Consider the following 20794-nt stretch of genomic DNA (forward strand, 5'->3'; position numbering starts at 1 on the left):
GCACTTTCTTTTCTTTTTTTTTTTTTTTGGGGGGGGGGGGGGGGGGGGAGGGGGGGGGCTTATCTGTCTAAAGTAGTTCTGGCTTCCATTACTTAACTGAAAGTTGGTCTTATCTGTAACAGTATATCAATGGCCAAGGCTGTCTGCATGATGGTCATACAGATTATTTTCTTTATCAGCATCATGGTAAAAATGTGCTGATTATTTTCATTACTCACACAACTATCATTCTAATAACTTTTAGTTACCAATGACTACTAAATAGATAAATATGAAGTTAAGTTTTTCCTGCATACCCATCTGAAGAATTACAAACATAATGCCAAAAGTTAGCAACACATATTGTGGTTGTATTAATTTCATTGCATGTAATTTTTCTGTATGTCCTTTTTATTTTATTTGTTCGCTAATTACTTTAATACTGGATTAATTAATAATGTTTACTTTATTATATCATCATACCTTAATTCCATGTTTCTAATTATTCATATTACGTTTGTCATTCAATAAATCACATGTATGTTACTCAACATATTATATCTACATAACATGTGTATATATAGGCACCTTAATCAAACACTGCTGCTAATTATTAACTTATTAAAGGGTGGCATCGCTATGAATTGTCAAATAATTTGTGTAATGTAGATCTAACTAGAGCTGCTTTTGAGAAAAGCGCATGTCTCCCACAACTGCCTAATCATCTAGAGTAGATTGGCATTTCTTCTCCATTATGTATCTGAGACATCCATGCACCAAGACCTGTATCACTGGCATCAGTATTTTCGGTTCAAGGGCCATAATTCCGAAGTGCCTGGGCCGATTTGGCTAGTTATCGAACTTGGCTGAGGACTTATTGATAAACACATTTTGTTCAAGTTTGGTGAAGATCGGATGAGAAATGTTCGACTTAAGAGTGCGGACAAGATTTGTGACAGACTGATGGACACACACACACAGACAGGAGTAAATCAATATGTCTCCCACCACAGTTGTGTGGGAGACATAATAAGTAGGAAACAACTAAATTTTATAACAACTATAATTTTATGTAAACAGTTTTTAAAAAAAAATGAGCATGATTTTCTAGGCTTGATCTTTGTTCGAATAACAAGAATAATCAGCATGATCAACATGTGGACAACAAAAAATAATTGGTATAAATTATGGTCATGCAGATAAAGAAAATTAACAGCATGATAGTTGTGTAGAGACTTAGTCCAACTAATTGTACGCAAGTCGCGATATTGTGATAATTTTTGCACAGGTACAAGTAAAGAGTGGGATTCTGCCCTATCAGAAAAATATCTCAGAATCAGTTCTGACATCAAATTATTTGGACCAGTAGAGACTGAGAGCCTTCGGCAAACTCTTAACAATTAAATTAACATGATGCAGATTTTGTTATATTGTAATAGTCTTTTAATTGCAATAGATCTATATATCTAAAATTCTTGTACACACCGTTTGCATGGATAAGGATAATAATCTATCTATCTCTGGATACTAGCTGCCACCCGATCACGCGAGTGTTATTGGCAGGAAATAACTTAATTCATAACTTTATCATGACATCACAGTACATTAGGGGTTCTAACTGACCAATCAGAGAGCTGCATTTTCAAGTACCTGCCAGTTTCCACTTGGGTATAACAAAGTATATTTACAATGAACATATAGTGACTTTAGAAACAAATATCACAGCATTTTAGAAATCAAATTAAGATTTTTCACTGCTCATGTCCCAGATGATGCTACAAACGACAAAACTTTGAAGTTTCATTGAAATATCATATCGATTTAATAGCTTTATTTTAGTTAAAAGTTTGAGATTTTACACAGTAGTCTTATGATTAAAGTCCGTAAAATGTACATGTACCAAGTGAAATAAGTAAACATTCACAATGTTTTGGACATGTGAAAATTTATGAATAAGTGCACGTCACATTTTTAGTGAAATAGTGAGAGATAAACCTAATTGGCATGAAAGAAAAATAACTGGTATTAGACACTTCCTATCTACACATCTGTGTAGTTAGAAATTTCTTAGCAAATGAAGAAGTTCTGCAATGCTATCATTTGGAATGCTTCTGCCTTCTTATTTGCCTCTTGCTTTGACCAGTATGTACCAATGTAACTGTGACCAGTATGTATCAATTGACATCAAATATAATAACTCTAATCTAAAAGAAAAAGTATCAAATTCTTGATATTTTTCTTGTATTAAGTCTCTCATAACTTTTTTACGTAAAAAATCTAAAGTAATGTACCTGAGCCCCTACCTGGTTTGTTTACGCAGGATCAGTTGTTAATTGAGTAGATAATTTATTTAAGATCATTATTTATACTCTAAAATGTTTATTTCATTTAATGTGAAATATCTTAATTATTTAATTGGTATAAATAAAATAAACCTGCAGTAAGATATGTTGGATTTTGTTGTTGTTTTTTTCTCTCAGTAATTATTACTCCCTAAAATAAGTGTTTCCGGGTACGAAAATTCGTTCTAAGAGTTGATGCCGCTTGAAGATTTCCCAGACACTGAAAATATTTTCTGTACTGATAACGTAAGAAACAAACAATACCTTGAATTATATGAACTTTTTTATTTGAAATTTTCATAACAGTTTTGCTATTGAAAACTCATTATCTATGAAAATATTCGCTTGTTATGTTAGCAAGACATTTCGATCCCAAGACATTTCGACCCCAAGACATTTCGATCCAAGCTCCGACCTCATTTTATGATATGCTTGGACATTTATTTTTTTCAAAATTCAAAATAAATATATTTCACTGTTTATTACAGATGGCCATAATCTAGACAAGCTTACTGTCGCTGAGTGGCTGCTTTTTAATTTCTGACTTTTGCAACCACCGTGGTGGTTACAGTTTGACCGTCACAATATAAAACAAACTGTATACGTTGGATTAGTTCGACTAGGCCATAATCAACAAATGAGAAAATAGCCATTATCAAACACAGGCACGGGTCCAGTGTATATTTTTTGTTTAATAGAAAAAATCCCTTTTTTCACACAAATATACTTTTTATATGTTAGTCAAATGAAAAAAAAAATTGATGACAAAAAATCCGGTCACAGTATCATATACATTGAAAAGGTGAACTATACGAGCGTAACGCTATGGGAAGCTACTCAGCAAACTTGTGGAACATTCCAAAATCAGAGTTTATACACTTGCAGCCGCTACCTGCATGTTTGCACCTTCGAAACATTTAAGACAGTGGCTACGATTACGGTACCGTAATCCTAGCCTCCGGTTCTAGGATTACGGAAGTTCCGTATTTATAGACAACCCTATGAGGATAGGCTAGGATTACGGAAGTATATTAAGAGGCATAAAGTATATGTTAGGACACGCATAAATGATGTTGTAAACTTACTTATTTCACTTAATTTCTCATGCCTGCCTTATTATTTCATGTTTTCAATCCGCCGTTTTGGGTTAGCATAATCTTAATGGCGGCGCGCGGAAATATGTTAGAAATATGAGGTGTCAAAGTTAAGATTTTTTTAAAATAATCTATACTTTGAATTTAATGATTTTAACCATATTTTATGTTATTAAAGACCATTTGTGTTGACTTGATGAAAAAAAAATGCAGGTATATACGAAACATAGATAATTCTATAATATTTCCACGCACCGCCATTTAGATAATTTATACTAACCCAAAACCGCCGATCGATAGCACGAAATATTAGTGAAATTATGTGAATGAGTAAGTTTACAATGTCATTTATGCATGTCCTAACATAATTTGATGCCTCTTAAATTCTTCCGTAATCCTAGCCTATTCTCATAGGGTTGTCTAGGAATACGGATCTTCCGTAATCCTAGAACCGGAGGCTAGGATTACGGTACCGTAATCGTAGCCACTGCCAACATTTAAACTTGTAATATGTACAATATAATGAAATACTTTCAAAAAATAGAAAACTATTAAATTCATAAACAAACTGATTACTGATTGTCTATATAGAAAACCCGACTAGAGGGCAAACTAGGTGTCCAGTTACCAGACAGCTAGAACATAGGCTAAGCTTTCGATTACTGGATGGTTAGAAAGTATTGTGTGTCTTGGAACTTTGAAATAAGGCATGTATATACCTAGAGGTTCATCATTTTTCTGTTTCAGTGTAATGGTCTACAATGTCTGATGAGATATTTGTCAAATATGACCAAGTGATAAAGTACTTGCATATATATTTAATATAATCTGCCAGCTTCAGACATCTCTGTTGGATGAAACCAATTTATATTTTCATAAATACAATATAATATGATTTTATTTCATGAAGAGAGAGAAATAGTGATGGTCTGTTCTTATATATGTTATTACCAAACATATTAAATATGCATACTTCTCATTCAGCACAAGTATCATTGTTATCATACATTTTGGTCAAAATTGTATATCAAATGTAAAGCAAACACAAGAAAATGATAAAATGACATAAAAATATACTTATGAGATATTTTAGGAGGTGTTAAATTGTTTTAGGATTTTGAATTGTTTTAGGATTTTGAATTTAAAGTGGAATTATACGCATTTTTCAAGTAAAAATACAGCACAAATAGATATGTGTGTAAAAAGGGTGGAGGAAATTATAGCTTTTAACCCAGTATACCAAACTCTTCCTGTTACCATTACGAAATAATAACTTTTTAAATATGACTTTACTTATTTTGACTGGGGCAGTCTTTTTAAGAAAAGTCAAACTGCTTGCAGGAGTTGCTTCCCTTCAGCCTCAGAAATATCTACTTATAGGTAAGGGAGATCATTGCGTACAAGACTGAAGAAATGAACTATTTTTTATAAGTCCGATTTCTTCATTTCTAAAGCATCACTTTCAAATACTTATGCGGCATTATTGTTAATTAAACAAAATGTTAAACACATTTGAATGCACAGCAACCGAAAACTAGCTTTTATAAAACATTTACCAAAAACACACTACGTACTGTAAGATGCGCATAATGCCACTTTAAGGGTCAAGGTGTTTTTGGGTCAAAGTGTCATAACATACACAAGTCATAGTTTCCCCTCCTTTGTTAAAGGCAATGACTACAACTTCATTGTTGTATTGTAAATGCTTTTGCTGATTCAAGAATTGCAAGAATTTTTGTAAATAATAATTTAAACGCTTTCTAAAATACAATTTTTACCCACAGAGCCTAGATGAGCAGTATACTGAAGAAACTGCAGTATCTAGAGTTCCCGGAATGTACAAAAGAAGCCCTGAACTATATAGTGAGGAATTATGCTTCAGACCCGCACAGGGGTGTTCCAGGAAGGGCAGGAGCTAGTGAAAATATTGCAGTGGAGGTGGCACAGGAGTATATTATTGATATGTCAAGAAGGAAGGGGCATAAACATAGAGTAAGAATAATGTTTGTTTGTGTAGCATTATTTTATAGATATTGGTGTATGATGTAACAGTTAAAGTTTAAATTTGTATAATTATATGTATTACAATTTTTCATTGTTTTCATAATCAAAATGATATATAAATGTACCAAAGCTATTGAGATGTGATGTTAGCTTACACAGTGTGTAAATGATGTGTTACTAGAAGCAGTGGCTATCAGCTACTTGATATGTTCTGTTAGAGAGTCTGTCCAAGTTTGGTTCTTATTTCATTATTCTGATGTTTGATACCTAAGAGGATATTGATTAATATGTCCTTCATGCACGTTTGCCCATGTAGGTTTAAAATTTCAATGTTTATTACGTATCTGACTAAGTGTTAAGCTGTGATGAATCTCATGTCTAAGGTATGTATGATTGTCTAAGTCTAGTATGGATGGTCAGATATTTTGAGCAAAAGAGCATTTAAATTACAAATATATTGAGACTTCAGAAAATGAAAGTTATGATTTCATCGAATAAAAGTGATGTAAAAATCACCAAATATATGTGATATTACTTTCATACACTGGGTTTGAGCCTTGCTTTGGGCATTGAATTCTTCATGTTAAGAAGCTATCCAGCTGGCTTATGGCAGGTCGCTGGTTCTACCCAGATGCCCACCCATGGTGTAATAATGCACTGAGGGGGACCTGGAGCTGGGGCCTTCCTCCACTTTCAAAACCTGGGAAGTTGCAGTAGGATCTATAATTGTGTTGTTCTGATGATAAACCCAACTAAAACAGAACAGATCAAACTGTAATACACAATGTATTGCCTCTTTCAGAAATTAAATGCTGTCCATGAGCTACAGCTGCTTGAGATGTTATGTTCAGCCTTGCAAGAGGCACCAGAGCATGCTTGTTACAGCATCTTCTCAGCCATATTTGGTGGCCATGTTGACCCTTTCAAGATCAACTTAATGACTCAATTGGTTTCCATGGCAATATCTGTAAGTTGTGGTCCTGTGCTAGGATGTGCAGCCATATGGATGCAGGTAATACATATCAGCAAATATTAATTAATACTACGAGATATACTGATATCTACAAACTAAACTAAATACAGTTGAAACTCGATATCTCAGTTCCAAGGGATTGAGTATTTTACTTCAAGATAACCGAAATTTGACTTAAAATGATATTTTGTGCACTTGTTTTTGGAACTGGACTTGATGTCTTCAAGATAAACAGAATTTTTAGATAAGCTAGTTCAAGTTATTGAATTTCAGCTGTAGTTATTACCAAGTATCTTGCTTGTATAAGTTGGATATAAAGTATAATCTGAACAAAGTCTGAAGTACATAGCTAGGATGTAATTTATTTTTCTCAAAAGCAGCTCTAGTTAATTTTAAGAGGATGAATGTCATAGGTCATGTAGACCTTAGAATCATTGGCACCATTCTTGTATTATTTCTAAGACATTTGTTTAATAGGCATTTTGATTGTAATACATACATGTACTAAATAGAAATATTTAGCAAAAACCTTCATTCACAAGGAAAGCGAGCAAAGAAAAGAAAAACGGCTAAGACAGCTTTAAGATGGTTAAATGAAATTAATCAAAGAACGATTATCTAAATTTAATTTTCCTTCCCAATTGTGTAGGTACCTCCATGGCTGAATGGCTATGGTCACCAACTTCAAATCACTTGCCCCTCATACATGTGGGTTTGAGCCTCACTTGTGGCGTAGAATTCTTCATATGAGAAAGTCATCAGTCTGGTTTACGGAAGGTCTGTGGTTCTACCTAAATGCAGCCTATGAGAAATAATGCCGGGAGGGGCACCCTGGGTCTTCCCCCACCATGAAAAGCTAAATAGTTGCAGTATGACCTATAATTGTGTCTGTGTTACATTAAAACCCACAAACAAAAGCAAAATAATTGAACGTTACAGGAGCAGGGCAGTCAGAGCCAGAGTGTGTGTGATCTGGCGCAGAAACTTGTGGATGATTATTGTATGCTATACCCCAACGTGAGCAAGGCATTCAAGAACCTACCTAAAGTATCTTCATTGTTCACATGCAACTTTATGACAGCACTTACCACAATCTATCCATACACAGGTATGTAGAAAATTTTGTTTTATTGGTCACTTTTTAGTCCGTCTTAAAACCTAGAGGATGTGATTTTGAACTTAACCAAAGACTAGTGAAAGAAATTTGAACAGAAGTTTTGGCTTTTTATCATTTGTTCAGCCACAAGTCCTAAAGGTTGTGCTTTTGAACTCTGAAAACAGGGGTCATTAATACCATGACTAAACAGATATTCATCTTGTTCTTGCAACACTTGTTTCATTACATATCTATGTAAGTGTCATGAAATTCGTTGGTCTAGAATCATACTAATCCAGCAAGGATGGAACTAAGGCTGACATCGTTATGCCTTTTCATCTTTATAGTTGCACATTATATTTTTCCCTGCTCAGCAAATCAGAGTAATTTACTGTGCGACCATTTCTGTCCAAAATCCAGTATTGTTGGTATCTCAGTTGCCAACGTCCTCAAAACAGTAATTCCATCTAGAAAGCACAAAGAGAATCCCAGTGCTAGTAAGACCTCATTATTTCTTTTTTGTCTTCTGGCATGTCAGACCCCAGACATTGAACCAAACCCAGGCCCGCCAGGCGCTTCCTGTCCTACCCAGTACCCGTGCGGGATATGTTCCCAAAATGTGTCCTGGTCACAAAAAGGCATCCTGTGTGACAATTGCGAAACTTGGTTTCACACAGACTGCGAAGGCATTGGCAGTCATACTTACGATAAACTCTCAGACTCAAAGTTCAGCTGGTACTGTCAACAGTGCGGCTCTCTAAACCACTCAAGTTCACTGACTGAATCCCTAGATACTCTCAGTGACACTTCTTACTATTCCCCTCTAAGTCACGACCACAGTAAAGTAAGTTTCAGCTTAAATAGCTCTTCTTTTCTCCATGAGCCCACCCAGAAACCCCAAAGGCCTCATCTACCCCAATCCCTAAAAAGAAAAAGGTTACTCCCAAACCTAAACTAAAAACATCTGAACGTCTCACAGTCCTTAACATTAATTGTCGCTCTGTCAAAAACAAAATCCCTGAATTACACCTAGTCATTGACCAAATTAAACCAGATGTTATTTGCCTTACTGAAACATGGCTTAAGCCAGACATCAGTTCCTCCGAAATATTTCCTGATAATCTTAATTATAAGGTATATAGGGATGACAGGAGTGAAGGTCAAGGCGGAGGAGTGATGATAGCTATATCTAACTCACTGATCAGCCAAGAACAACCAGACCTCAAGTCTTTATGCAATATAACCTGGGCCAAAATTACCATCACTGGCCTTAAAGATATCTTTGTCGGAGCCTTCTATGAACCCCAAGAATTAGACGCCGACTCCCTATCCCAACTCTGGTTATCCCTTAGTAAAATACCCAAGGGCAGCATAGTATGGCTACTTGGAGACTTCAACCTCCCCGACATTGACTGGTCAAAAGAGTCCCCTAAACAATCTTGTAAAAACAGATCCTTTTATGAAGAATTTATTGAAAGATATATCCGTTATAATCTTGAACAAATAGTTAAGATCCCAACTAGGTTATCCAACACCCTTGATCTCTTCTTTACAAACCATCCATCCCATGTCCATTTGGTTAAATCCCTACCGAGTCTAGCCACCTCGGATCATGATATAATTTTTCATGAATTGAATCTTAATAGGGGCCGCCCAACCCAACTTAGACGCCCTATAAAACTCTACATGAAGGCTAATTGGGAAGGGCTAAAATCTGACATGAAGGCTTTTGGTGCTAGCTTTTTCACCGAAACCCATTCAGACCCTGAAATAGCGTGGAATTCATTCAAGGACTGTCTTAATGAATCCCAGTCAAAACACATTCCATCTAAAATGTCTAAACCCCGTGCCGACTTGCCATGGTTAACCCCGAGAATTATCAGGCTAATACACAAGCATGATAAACTGTACCAGAAACTACACAAATCTCCCTCCCCAGCCCACCAACAAAGATTCAAATCCGTTAAGTCTTCTATCCAGAAGCAAATAAGAGCCCAATACTGGTCATATATGGAAAGCATCATATTTGACCATGACTCACAACCTGGTAAAAACAAAAAGTTCTACAGCTTCATCAAGCACAACAAAAAAGAAAATGTCGGCATTGCCCCCTCAAATCTGGTCTTACCTACACAGACCCCATCCAAAAGGCTACTATCTTAAACAAGCAATTTGAATCTGTCTTTTCCCCTCCCCAGCCCCTTAGTCTGAAGCATATATGTTCCAGCATCCTCTCATCCCCAGTATTCAAGATGAATAAGATCCAGGTCACCACTGAAGGTGTGGAAAAACTGCTCCATGGCCTATCCCCACATAAAGCCTCAGGATCTGATGAATTATCCCCACGCATCCTAAAAGAACTCCACCATGAAATTGCTCCTGTACTTGCCCATATATACAGGTTATCTCTCGAATCTGGCCTAGTACCCAGTGATTGGAAAAAAGCCACCATAGCCCCCGTATTTAAAAAAGGTCTAAAGTCTAAACCTAGTAACTATCGCCCAATTTCCCTAACTTGCATTGCTTCTAAACTCCTTGAACACATTGTTGTTTCCAATCTTATGACCTATTTTGACAAGCATAAGCTACTTAGCCAGTTCCAGCACGGCTTTAGATCAGGTCACAGCTCATTAATTTCACTCAGGAACTTTACAATAACACTGCACAGAGTCAACAAACAGATGTTATTGTCATGGACTTCTCCAAGGCGTTTGACAAGGTCGAACACATTAGACTAATTTATAAACTACAAAGCCTTTGTGTCAACCCACAAATTACCAAATGGGTCAAATCTTTCCTGTCCAACCACTCCCAGAAAGTCGCTGTTGATGGTACTTTTTCCAGTGAACTTCCTGTACTGTCTGGAGTTTCCCAGGGGTCTGTTCTTGGGCCGTGTCTCTTCCTGGTATATAACAATGACTTACCAGACACCGTCAAATGTAACGCAAGAATGTTTGCAGATGACACCATAATATACCTTACCATCAACTCCATTTCAGATAGTATATCTCTGCAACAAGACCTCATTAGCTTAGAAACCTAGGAGAAGACATGGTCCATGGAGTTCAGCCCGTACAAGTGTGAAGTCCTTAGAATCTTTAGAAAGAAAAATCCTGTGGTCTACCCCTACAAACTTCACAACATAGAGTTAAAAACTTGTGAGGCAGCTAAATACTTGGGCATAACCATTTCCAAAGATCTAAACTGGTCCAAACACGTTGACAATATCACTTCCAAAGCAACTTCCACTCTTCGCTTCATACAACGAAATGTCAAAACTGACAATAAAAAGGTCAAAATTGCTGCCTATAACACCTATGTCCGCCCTCAACTTGAGTACTGTTCAAGCGTCTGGCATCCTTGGCAAAAAACCCCTCACTAGCAAAGTTACACCAGTAGTGTTACACAAATGCTGAAAACTTTAGAATGGAATACACTCCAATATAGAAGGTTACACAATTCATTAGTAATGTTTTATAAAAATAAGGACCCAGACAGTTGCAGTCGACCAATCTCATCTTATTCCAACTAGAAACCTAAATTACTTAATCCCCATGTCTCACACTCAGTACTTTTCTAACTTCTACTTCCCAAGGACCATCCGACTCTGGAACTCCCTACCAACTTATGTTAAATCTAGCCCCGGTCTCAGTATCTTTAGAGAGAGGCTGGCGGTGGTCAGTATCTAATTCTGTTGCCTCTGTCCCATTTTAACTGTAGCATACTGTCTTTTTAGCTTTTATTCTTTTAACATTGTAACATATCATTTCTTTAACAACTGTTTCTCTGACAGCGCCGCCCAGTGATAGTCGGAAATCGACAGTTGGGTGAAAGATGTAGATGTAGAAATTTGTATAGAGACTGTGTACTATTGTAGAGAATTAGCTTGTATTGCTAAAAAAGCTATTGCACAATCTCAGAAGCACAATTCCTTTCTTCGCAGACATGAGCAAAATTTTATGATGACTGACTAGTATTGGATTATGGCTTTTTAACAGAGTTTAATTGCATTTGTAGATTATTTTCATGCAAAACTACGTTATTTCATTTATTGTAGATGCTAGCAAATCTCCACCACCTGTGCTATTAGAATGTATTGTAGACTGGATCTCATCTGATTCTTGTTTGTGTTCAGACTCTGTTAGACTGGTTCGTATTCAATCAACATTTACCTGTCCAATCGGTGGACTGGTTCGCTGGTGCATTCTGGGACCTCTAGTGACAGCAAGTAGTGGTTCAGATAAAAACGCATCAGGTCACTCTAAAATGGAACAGTCCAGTGCTTTAAAAGCTGTGACTTTCACAGATGAGAAATTACAAAGTTTATTTCCAAGATTACACCTGGCAGTGCTACAAAGTTTACAAGCTTACAAAAGTATGGAACTTCAAGAGCACCTGTTGACCTTTACAGACCTATTTATAGTGTCTAAGACACTTGCAGTATTTTATAAAGGAGGGCAGTGCTCAGAGCAGTTATTACCTGTTGTTAACACATCAACAGACAGACTTGCTCAAATCATACAGGTTGCCCTGACAACCAATAGTCTTCCAGGTAGGTCTGCATTTTTAGCTGAGTTTAAAAAATACAATAATGAGATATAGTCATCACTTGATCACCATCATCTGTATCTGATACCATCAGTTTAGATTTTTGTTTATGTCTACTTTTCTTGAAAAACATATGAGCTATTTAGCTTTGAATTCTGTATTAGTAGTAAGTTGGTCAAGGACAATAACTCTTTCTTCCATTTTGTCAAAATTATTTTACTTAACAAAATATGCATTTCTTAGTTAAAATTTGTTTATCATGGACGTCCACTTATCTTGAATTCTATACAAGGTTTAAAACTTTATCATCATGAAGTAGGCCAACAACAGTAAATCTGTTTACAAGGTTTGAAGTTCTGTATAAGTAGCAAGTAGTTCAAGAACAATAACTCTTTCTTCAATTTTGTCAAAATTATGTACTTAACAAAATTTGCATTTCTTAGTTAAAATTTGTTTACCATGGACGTCCACTTATCTTGAATTCTATACAAGGTTTAAAACTTTATCATCATGAAGTAGGCCAACAACTGCAGGTGCACCATACACATTTTTTTAGCTCACCTGAGCAATGCTTAGGGTGAGCTGTTGTGATCACGCTATGTCTGTCGTGCATCCGTTTGTTCGTCCGTCCATTGTCAACGATTGTGTTTAAAAGACTCAATCTCCTCCAAAACCACTGAATGGATTTTGATGAAACTTTGCATGGATGTTCCTTGGATGGTCCTCTACCAAAATTATTCAAACGGTTCCGCTTGGTTGCACATAGGGGCTGCCAGAGCTAAAAATAGCAAAATTTTCAAACGACATGGCCGCCAGGGGGTGTGGTCACTTTTCCCTATATGTATATAGTGGAAATTTAAAAAATCTTCTTGTGTGAAACTGCTTGCCTGATTTTAAAATAATTTTACACAAATGATCCTTGTGTGACCTTCTACAAAGATTGTTCAAATTATTTTGATTCGTCAAAAAACATGGCCGCCAGAGGGTGTGGTCACCTTTCCCTATATGTATATAGTGGAAATTAAAAAAAATCTTCTTGTGTGAAACTGCTAGCCGATTTTAAAATAATTTTACACAAATAGTTCTTGTGTTACCCTCTACCAAGATTATTTAAATGATTTTGAGTCGTAAAAAAAACATGGCCTCCAGAGGGGGTGGTCACTATTCCCTTTATGTATATAGACTGGAAACTTAAAATCTTCTTGTGTGAAACTGCTAGCCAGATTTTAAAATATTTTTACACAAATAGTTCTTGTGTGACCTTCTACAAATATTGTTAAAAATTTTCTGATTCGTCAAAAACATGGCCGCCAGAGGGAGTGGTCACTTTTCATCAACAATTCCTTTAAACAATATCTCCTCCAAAACCATGGAATGGATTTTGATGAAACTTTACACAAATGATCTCTTGGTAGCCCTCTTTCAAAGTTGTTCAAATGGTTCAGGTTCATTGAACATATGGTCTTTTTTGTTAAAATTAGGTTTTTAGCTATCAGACTTTAAAAATCCTTTTCTCTAGAGCTTTGATATGAGGGTTTGACTTGCTACCATACGTGTCCAAATTATTACTCTAAGGTAAAAAAATGGCCATGCCCCTATGTCTGATATGTACTTACTATAGGCTTTTATATAAGAAATTTTGAAAATCTTCTTCTCTGAATCAATAATGGCTAGGGCCTTGATATTTGGCATGTGATATCAGATTTGTAATTTCTACTGTAATTATTCTAATCATTGCACTAGGTTCAAAAATGGGTGTGAAATGTATATAATATAGAAAAGCCTAATTCTGTACTAATACAAACACACTTGAAGCCTTGTACACAGGTGAGTGCTTTAGGGTCAATGACCGTCTTGTCTTCAAAACTTATTGGTTTAAAACATTTTTACAATTTCAGGGAAGTTTGACATTAGACAAGTTTGCGAAGGACTTCCACAGAACAGGTATTTATTTCCTACTAAATTTGATTTTAGAAACTACTAACAACAGTAGTACATGTGTTCTGAACAGAAAATAAGACAAGGACTATGAAAGGATCATCTGATAAAAATCCCTTTGAGTAGATTTTATTTATTAATTTAATACTAGAATTTTTCAAATGTGACAAACTGCTATTTTTCTAAGTCATTTTACACTTTGATAACTAATACTTAGTTATGGTGTACAAACTCATTCAGGTGTTTGGTAAAATAATGATTGTAGAGGTTTACATATAGACCAGAGGATTGAATCTTGATCTAGGTCAGTAATCTTTCATGTGTTACCTAGGAGACCACCTGGCACCAAGATGATTCCCTGCTTATATTAATATAACATACTGTGAAGTCATTGATGTTCATGGGGAACTCATTTTCATGGATTCATGGCTGCGTAAATAACAAAAGGACTTTCTTTGGCGAGTGGTTATAGGACCAATTTTTGTGAAGGTCCATTCACAAGTATGGCCTCTAGAGAGGTCACAAGGTTTTTCTATTTTTAGACCTACTGACCTAGTTTTTGACTGCACGTGACCCAGTTTCGAACTTGACCTAGATATCATCAAGATGAACATTCAGACCAACTTTCATACAGATCCCATGAAAATTATGGCCTTTAGAGAGGTCACAAGGTTTTTCTATTATTTGACCTACTGACCTAGTTTTTTACGGCACGTGACCCAGTTTTGAACTTGACCTAGATATCATCAAGGTTAACGTTCTGACCAGTTTTCATGAAGATCTTATGAAATATTTGGCCTCTAGAGAGGTCACAAGGTTTTTCTATTTTTAGACCTACTGACCTAGTTTTTGACGGCACATGACCCAGTTTCGAACTTGACCTAGATATCATCAAGGTGAACATTCTGACCAATTTTCATGAAGATTTTGAGAAATATATGGCCTCTAGAGAGGTCACAAGGTTTTTCTATTTTTAGACCTACTGACCTAGTTTTTGATGGCACATGACCCAGTTTCGAACTTGACCTAGATATCATCATCAAGATGAACATTCTGACCAACTTTCATAAAGATCCCACAAAAAATGTGACCTCTAGAGTGGTCACAAGCAAAAGTTTATGCACGCACGGACGCTGCGCGATCACAAATGCTCACCTTGTCATTATGTGACAGGTGAGCTAACAAAAAAACAACAACAAAACAATCACTGGAACAAAATCCCAAGGAAATCTATGAATTCATACGCTATTTCATACCCATCAAATCAATGATTTCACACTACACCTGAGGATGGTTTCTGCTACACTTTTGGCTAATCAGTGAAACTCTTATACAGCAGGAATTATCTGGACTAAGACATTTTCATTTGGAAATTTTCACAAAAATATCACAGCTTTTCATTCCATATTTCTTCCTTGTTTTGTAGATTGATGCAGATGATCCTGACCATGAGATACGGGAAGCAAGAACCTATGGACTTGTCATGAGACAGTTCTCTTCATATCATCCAGAATCACTTTTACATGTGCCAGGTTTCATGTGCAATGTATTGAAATAAATTGCTACAAGTATTTTAAGAATTTGTTTTTCTTTACAGTCACTTTGCATTTAAGATGGTGAATAACATTTTATGAAAATAGTTTTTGCTGTACAGTCAAATTCTGTTCCCTCCAACTTGTGGGGCCTGTGTTAAAGCAGTGTCATATATAATTAGACAAGACTTACATGAGAATCATTTATGCATGTTACTACATATCTTATTAATCCCCCGCCGTGGCGGAGGGATTGTAGGAATGGTCTGCGTCTGTCCGTCCTTCCTTCCGTCTGTAACAAAATCGTGTCCGGTCCATATCTCCTAAACCCCTTGAAGGATTTTCATGAAACTTGGGTCAAATGATCACCTCATCAAGACGATGTGCAGAACCCATGAGTCAGCCTTGTTGGTTCAAGGTCAAGGTCACAACTCAAGGTCAAAGGTTTGGGTCTGCCATTTTGTGTCCGCTCTATATCTCATAAACCCCTTGAAGGAATTTTATAAAACTTGGGTCAAATGATCACCTCATCAAGACGATGTGCAGAACCCATGAGTCAGCCATGCCGGCTCAAGTTCAAGGTCACAACTTAGGGTCAAAAGTTTTGAGCCTTCCATTTTGTGTCCGCTCTATATCTTCTAAACTCCTTGAAGGATTTTCATGAAACTTGGGTCAAATGATCACCTCATCAAGACGATGTGCAGAACCCATGGGTCAGCCTTGTCGGCTCAAGATCAAGGTCACAACTCGAGGTCAAAGGTTTGAGCCTTCCATTTTGTGTCCGCTCTATATCTCCTAAACCCCTTGAAGGAATTTTATCAAACTTGGGTCAAATGATCACCTCATCAAGACGATGTGCAGAACCCATGAGTCAGTCATGCCGGCTCAAGGTCAAGGTCACAACTTAGGGTCAAAGGTTTGAGACTTCCATTTTGTGTCTGCTCTATATCTCCTTGAAGGATTTTCATCAAACTTGGGTCAAACAATCACCTCATCAAGGTGATGTGCAGAACTTATGAGTCAGCCATGTCGGCTCAAGGTCAAGGTCACAACTGAAGGTCAAAGGTTTGAGCCTTCCATTTCGTGTCCACTTTATATCTCCTAAACCCCTTGAAGGAATTTTATAAAACTTGGGTAAAATGATTACCTCATCAAAACGATGTGCAGAAATTATGAGTCAACCATGCCAGTTCAAGGTCAAGGTCACAACTGAGGGTCGAAGGTTTGAGCCTTCTATTTTGTGTCCACTCTGTATCTCCTAAACCCCTTGAAGGATTTTCATCAAACTTGGGTCAAATGATCACCTCATCAAGAACTCATGAGTCAGCCATGTCAACTCAAGGTCACAACTGAAGGTCAACGGTTTCAGCTCTGTATCTCATAAACCCCTTGAAGGATTTTCATGAAACTTGGGTCAAATGATCACCTCATCAAGACGTTGTTCAGAATTCATGAGTCAGCCATGTCAGTTCAAGGTCAAGGTCACAGCTGAAATCAAAAGTTTACCCTTTCACTATCCATTGCAGTGGCGGGGGATTTAGCTGTCTTTCAGACTGCCTTGTTAAGTAACTAATTAGGAATATTTGAAATTGCTAAAAAATATACTTTTTTATTTTACAGTTTATACTTAATCAATCACAAATACACCATTACTAAATTGCAATTTGTTGTAAGAAGAGTTGAAGCATTATAGATCAGGTTAACACTTACCCTGCTAAATTTCTATTATGAACTTGTCCATCTTTCAGTTTGGACAGTACCATTAACTGTGAAAAGGGGTGCTTACCAAAAAGATACTGACTGAATGGCGAACAGTGCAGATCTTGATCAGACTGCATGGATGTGCAGGCTAATCATGATCTACACTGATCACTTGTCAGCATGATAAGGGTTAAGCATCGAAATCTAGAATTGTACATTTCTGAAGTTTTTGGTAAACTTATTATTACATTTTATCTAATTAAGTAAACAGCAGTACAGCTGGAAAACATCAGGGTTCTTGGATTAATGTGAAAGTGTTTTTGTATATTTGGACAAGTGCAGTATGAGTATGGTAATCGATTATCATTGTAGAAAGAAGAGTCACTGAAATTTGCTTAGTTAGGAAATTTTGCAGAATCAGGAAAACAAAACATAATTTTTTTCTTTTTTTATAGCCAACAATTCACAAACATTTTACAGCACATTCAATCAAGAAAAAAAATAGTTAACATTTCTTAACATAACAATGAATTTCAGCATTGTCCTGACACAACTGTCAATCATATCTAGAATGTTCACAAAATACACTGGTCCACTCTCCAGCAGCCTTGTCTGGACTTGTGCTGCCCCCTGTTGGTGATGTCATCTCTGGAGTAGTCTGCTCATTATCTTCTGCTTCTAGACTGATCTTGATTGACTTGGCTGTAGATTGTACCTGCAATAGAAAGAATAACATTTAGAAACATTTCATTATAATTATACAAAAAGTCACAGCATAATTATACTTACTATAAACAAAATTGGAGTAAAAACATTATTCAGTTCAACAGTAAAAACCACTGATGAACTCTGGTAGGACCAAAATGGTATCTGGATAGTGTTATTTCAATTTCTCCACCAACATGATCTTTCATAAAATTTTAGGAAAAGTGTGTGTGACAATTGCAATTCATAATTGGAATATGTATTACCGACAGTGTGGGAGGTTCAGGGTTCGATCCCTGACCGCGTCATACGACGTAAAAAATGGTACTGGTGGCTTCCTCACTTTGCGCTCAGCATAAAGAGGATACCGCTAAGACGGTGTCAGTTTAATGTGACTGGGTGGGGTGTCAGGTGATGTGGCATTGTGCTCAAGCAGACACCATGGGCTATGACTGAAAAATACATTAAACACGAACATACACACACACTAACTTAACTTACCTCAGCCCACTTCCTGTTGGAATACTGTTTGTACATGTGACACACTCCCTCACTGACTGATAGACGTAGAAGCAGACACAGATGCTGAAACTTGTTATCTTCTATAGCTGACATCAGGCACTGCTGACCTAGAATGGTAATACCACTGTCTGAAAAATAAAAATAAAACATTTAATAAGAGATGAGTGTATACATCCACAACAGAGAGATTTAAAAAAAAAAAAAAAAAAAATCACTATGCATATTATTTATTGTAAAGCAGACGAGTTCAGTTTTCATGTCTGTATTAACATCAATGTGATTTTTTTTTAAGTTACTACAGTATTTATCATGAATTAAAGATGCTCAGTAAAACATTTCTTTACCTAACTGAGAGACTGTTTTGTCACTGTTGTGTAAAGCCACCAGCTGGTTGCGTAGAGTTGAAGCTGCTGTCATGACATCCATGTTTATAATTGTTTTGTTCTCTAGTGTATTATTGATGGTACTTTTGTTCTCTAGTATAATGAGGTCTTCTAGTCAGCTTGGTATAATTCTGCTCAATGTGTTTCTCTACAAAGTCAAAGTGTTTTGGCTTGGGTCTGTTGTCTGGTCAGTATTTATTGGGAAATCTTCCCATTGTTTTACAGTTTGCATTTTAATTGTCTTACCAGTTTACTTTAATGAGTTGAACACAGCTTACAGTGAACAAACAATTAACTTAGATGTTTATAACATCAAAGAAAGATCAAACAGAATTAATAACTAATTAAAATCATTAACACACTAATCTCTCTTAATACATTGATTTAAAAATGTAATTTAAAGCAGTTGTGAATAATTGCTAATTTAAAGAGAATTCCTATAGTTTTTTTTATTTCATAGATTTTTTTCAAATTCACATATCTGATAGGAAATTTTGTACTGAAAACAGTGAACAAATAAAAAAAATGGGTCACCAGGCTCGTTTTTGTGAAAAATTGTTTTGAACACACCCACTGTTGCTGAAACTGCTAGAGATTTTTCAACATTTTCATAATTTTCAGCTTTTTTTTTATAAATACCAACAAAAACATAAATCAAGACAGCACAATAAGGTTTATATATTTATTTCATATCATAGTCATATTTGTAATATAATATCATTACAATGATGGGTACAAATGAAAAAAAAAATCTTGTTTATTCACTTTTGTGAACTTTTTTCAATGAAAAATACTCGTAGTAAAGAATTTATTTTTTTTAATTTTGAAATAAATGTTTCATAGAATTTTTTTCTGTTTTCTTTGTGTATAGATAATTGTATTCTGAACATAAAAATGGCAAAAGAAGTATGGGTCACCAGGCTAAATTGTATGTTAAGACCTGGCCTCGCTTTCACTAACGTTCTCAAAGTGAGAAAATTCTCAGCTCAAGATTTTCTCAGAATTGTCTGAGAATTGTCTCAGCTGAGAAATTTCTCAAGTTGGCTTTCACTAAACTTTTTCTCAAGTCTTGAGAATTTTCTCAGCTGAGCCGTAATTTTTTAAGACATTAGCGGCCAAACATCCAAGGAGCCGCATGAACTTGCCCACGAACACAAGTGCTTAGTTGGGGCAGTGGATTTATTCATTTATTGAGACGAAATGAAGCGTTGAGAAATGTTCATAAACAACATGTACAGTTTCGGGATATATCCAAATTGTATGTGTGTACAAAGGTATGGCAGTGTATTTTCAATATTATAATTAATCAGCTTCAGACCTGTCACTTTTGAACCAATCAAACACACAGTTGAGGGTACTTTGTCATATTGCATGTGTTTTCTTTACCAAATACTAGATGATTTGAAAGGAGTTATTGTCTTATCAATACAAAGTGAATTGTCTAACATTATATGAACAATACCGTCTTTGTACTAAAATGCGCTGTCAAAACACAGCCACAAATGGCAAGTTGCATGATACATGCCAGGCATGATACATGTCAATACAACATAAACCAGTATCAACATTTGATTACTGATACAAATTATTGAAAGATGTTATTTTATACAAGATTCCTCATATTTAAGATTGTCTATCACATGTTTGAAACTTTCAACAAATGTTGACTTCACTTCACTTTTTTTCATAGATAGTATCGGCTGCACAGAAAGATGCGCATAAAAAACTGTAGGAATTCCCCTTAAAATAAGAAAATTAGATTTGTTTTATTTGGTTAAAAACAAATTTCCTTTGTTATTTTTTTTCTTTAAACATTTAGATTTTTTCTCTACTTTTTTAAATGATAATGTCTTCAGTGCAAAGATAACAGTATAAATTCCAGAGTTCCAGGCTTGGAACAGTTTTTTTCATATTTCATAAGCCTTGAATATAAATAAAAATAACTTATTTTCTTTCGTTTCGTTTCCCAAAGTATAA

General features: G+C 35.8%; 2 protein-coding genes across 3 annotated transcripts; one reads left to right on the plus strand and one right to left on the minus strand.

Annotated features, from left to right (window-relative positions):
- The first annotated feature begins 2467 nt into the window (after positions 1–2467).
- Positions 2468–15545, plus strand: LOC123564561 (integrator complex subunit 15-like). Of its 2 annotated transcripts, none has more exons than XM_045358230.2 (7): positions 2468–2567; positions 5200–5407; positions 6222–6431; positions 7332–7500; positions 11546–12040; positions 13935–13980; positions 15401–15545. In XM_045358230.2, the coding sequence occupies exons 2-7, from the start codon at positions 5207–5209 to the stop codon at positions 15459–15461; spliced, it is 1182 nt and encodes a 393-aa protein (XP_045214165.2). In that variant the 5' UTR covers positions 2468–2567; positions 5200–5206; the 3' UTR covers positions 15462–15545. The 2 variants fall into 2 exon arrangements, with proteins under 2 accessions (XP_045214165.2, XP_045214164.2); XM_045358229.2 differs by lacking the exon at positions 2468–2567 and adding an exon at positions 3975–4122.
- A 2124-nt stretch (positions 15546–17669) lies between these two features.
- LOC123562900 (uncharacterized) lies at positions 17670–19206 on the minus strand. Its single transcript, XM_045355486.2, has 3 exons — positions 18779–19206; positions 18414–18562; positions 17670–17922 (listed from the first exon to the last, which is right to left on the minus strand). Exons 1-3 carry the CDS (start codon positions 18858–18860, stop codon positions 17764–17766), a joined length of 390 nt encoding a protein of 129 aa, XP_045211421.2. The 5' UTR covers positions 18861–19206; the 3' UTR covers positions 17670–17763.
- Positions 19207–20794: the final 1588 nt, after the last annotated feature.

This window comes from Mercenaria mercenaria, chromosome 2 (genome assembly GCF_021730395.1).
Source record: "Mercenaria mercenaria strain notata chromosome 2, MADL_Memer_1, whole genome shotgun sequence".
Taxonomy (NCBI): domain Eukaryota; kingdom Metazoa; phylum Mollusca; class Bivalvia; order Venerida; family Veneridae; genus Mercenaria; species Mercenaria mercenaria.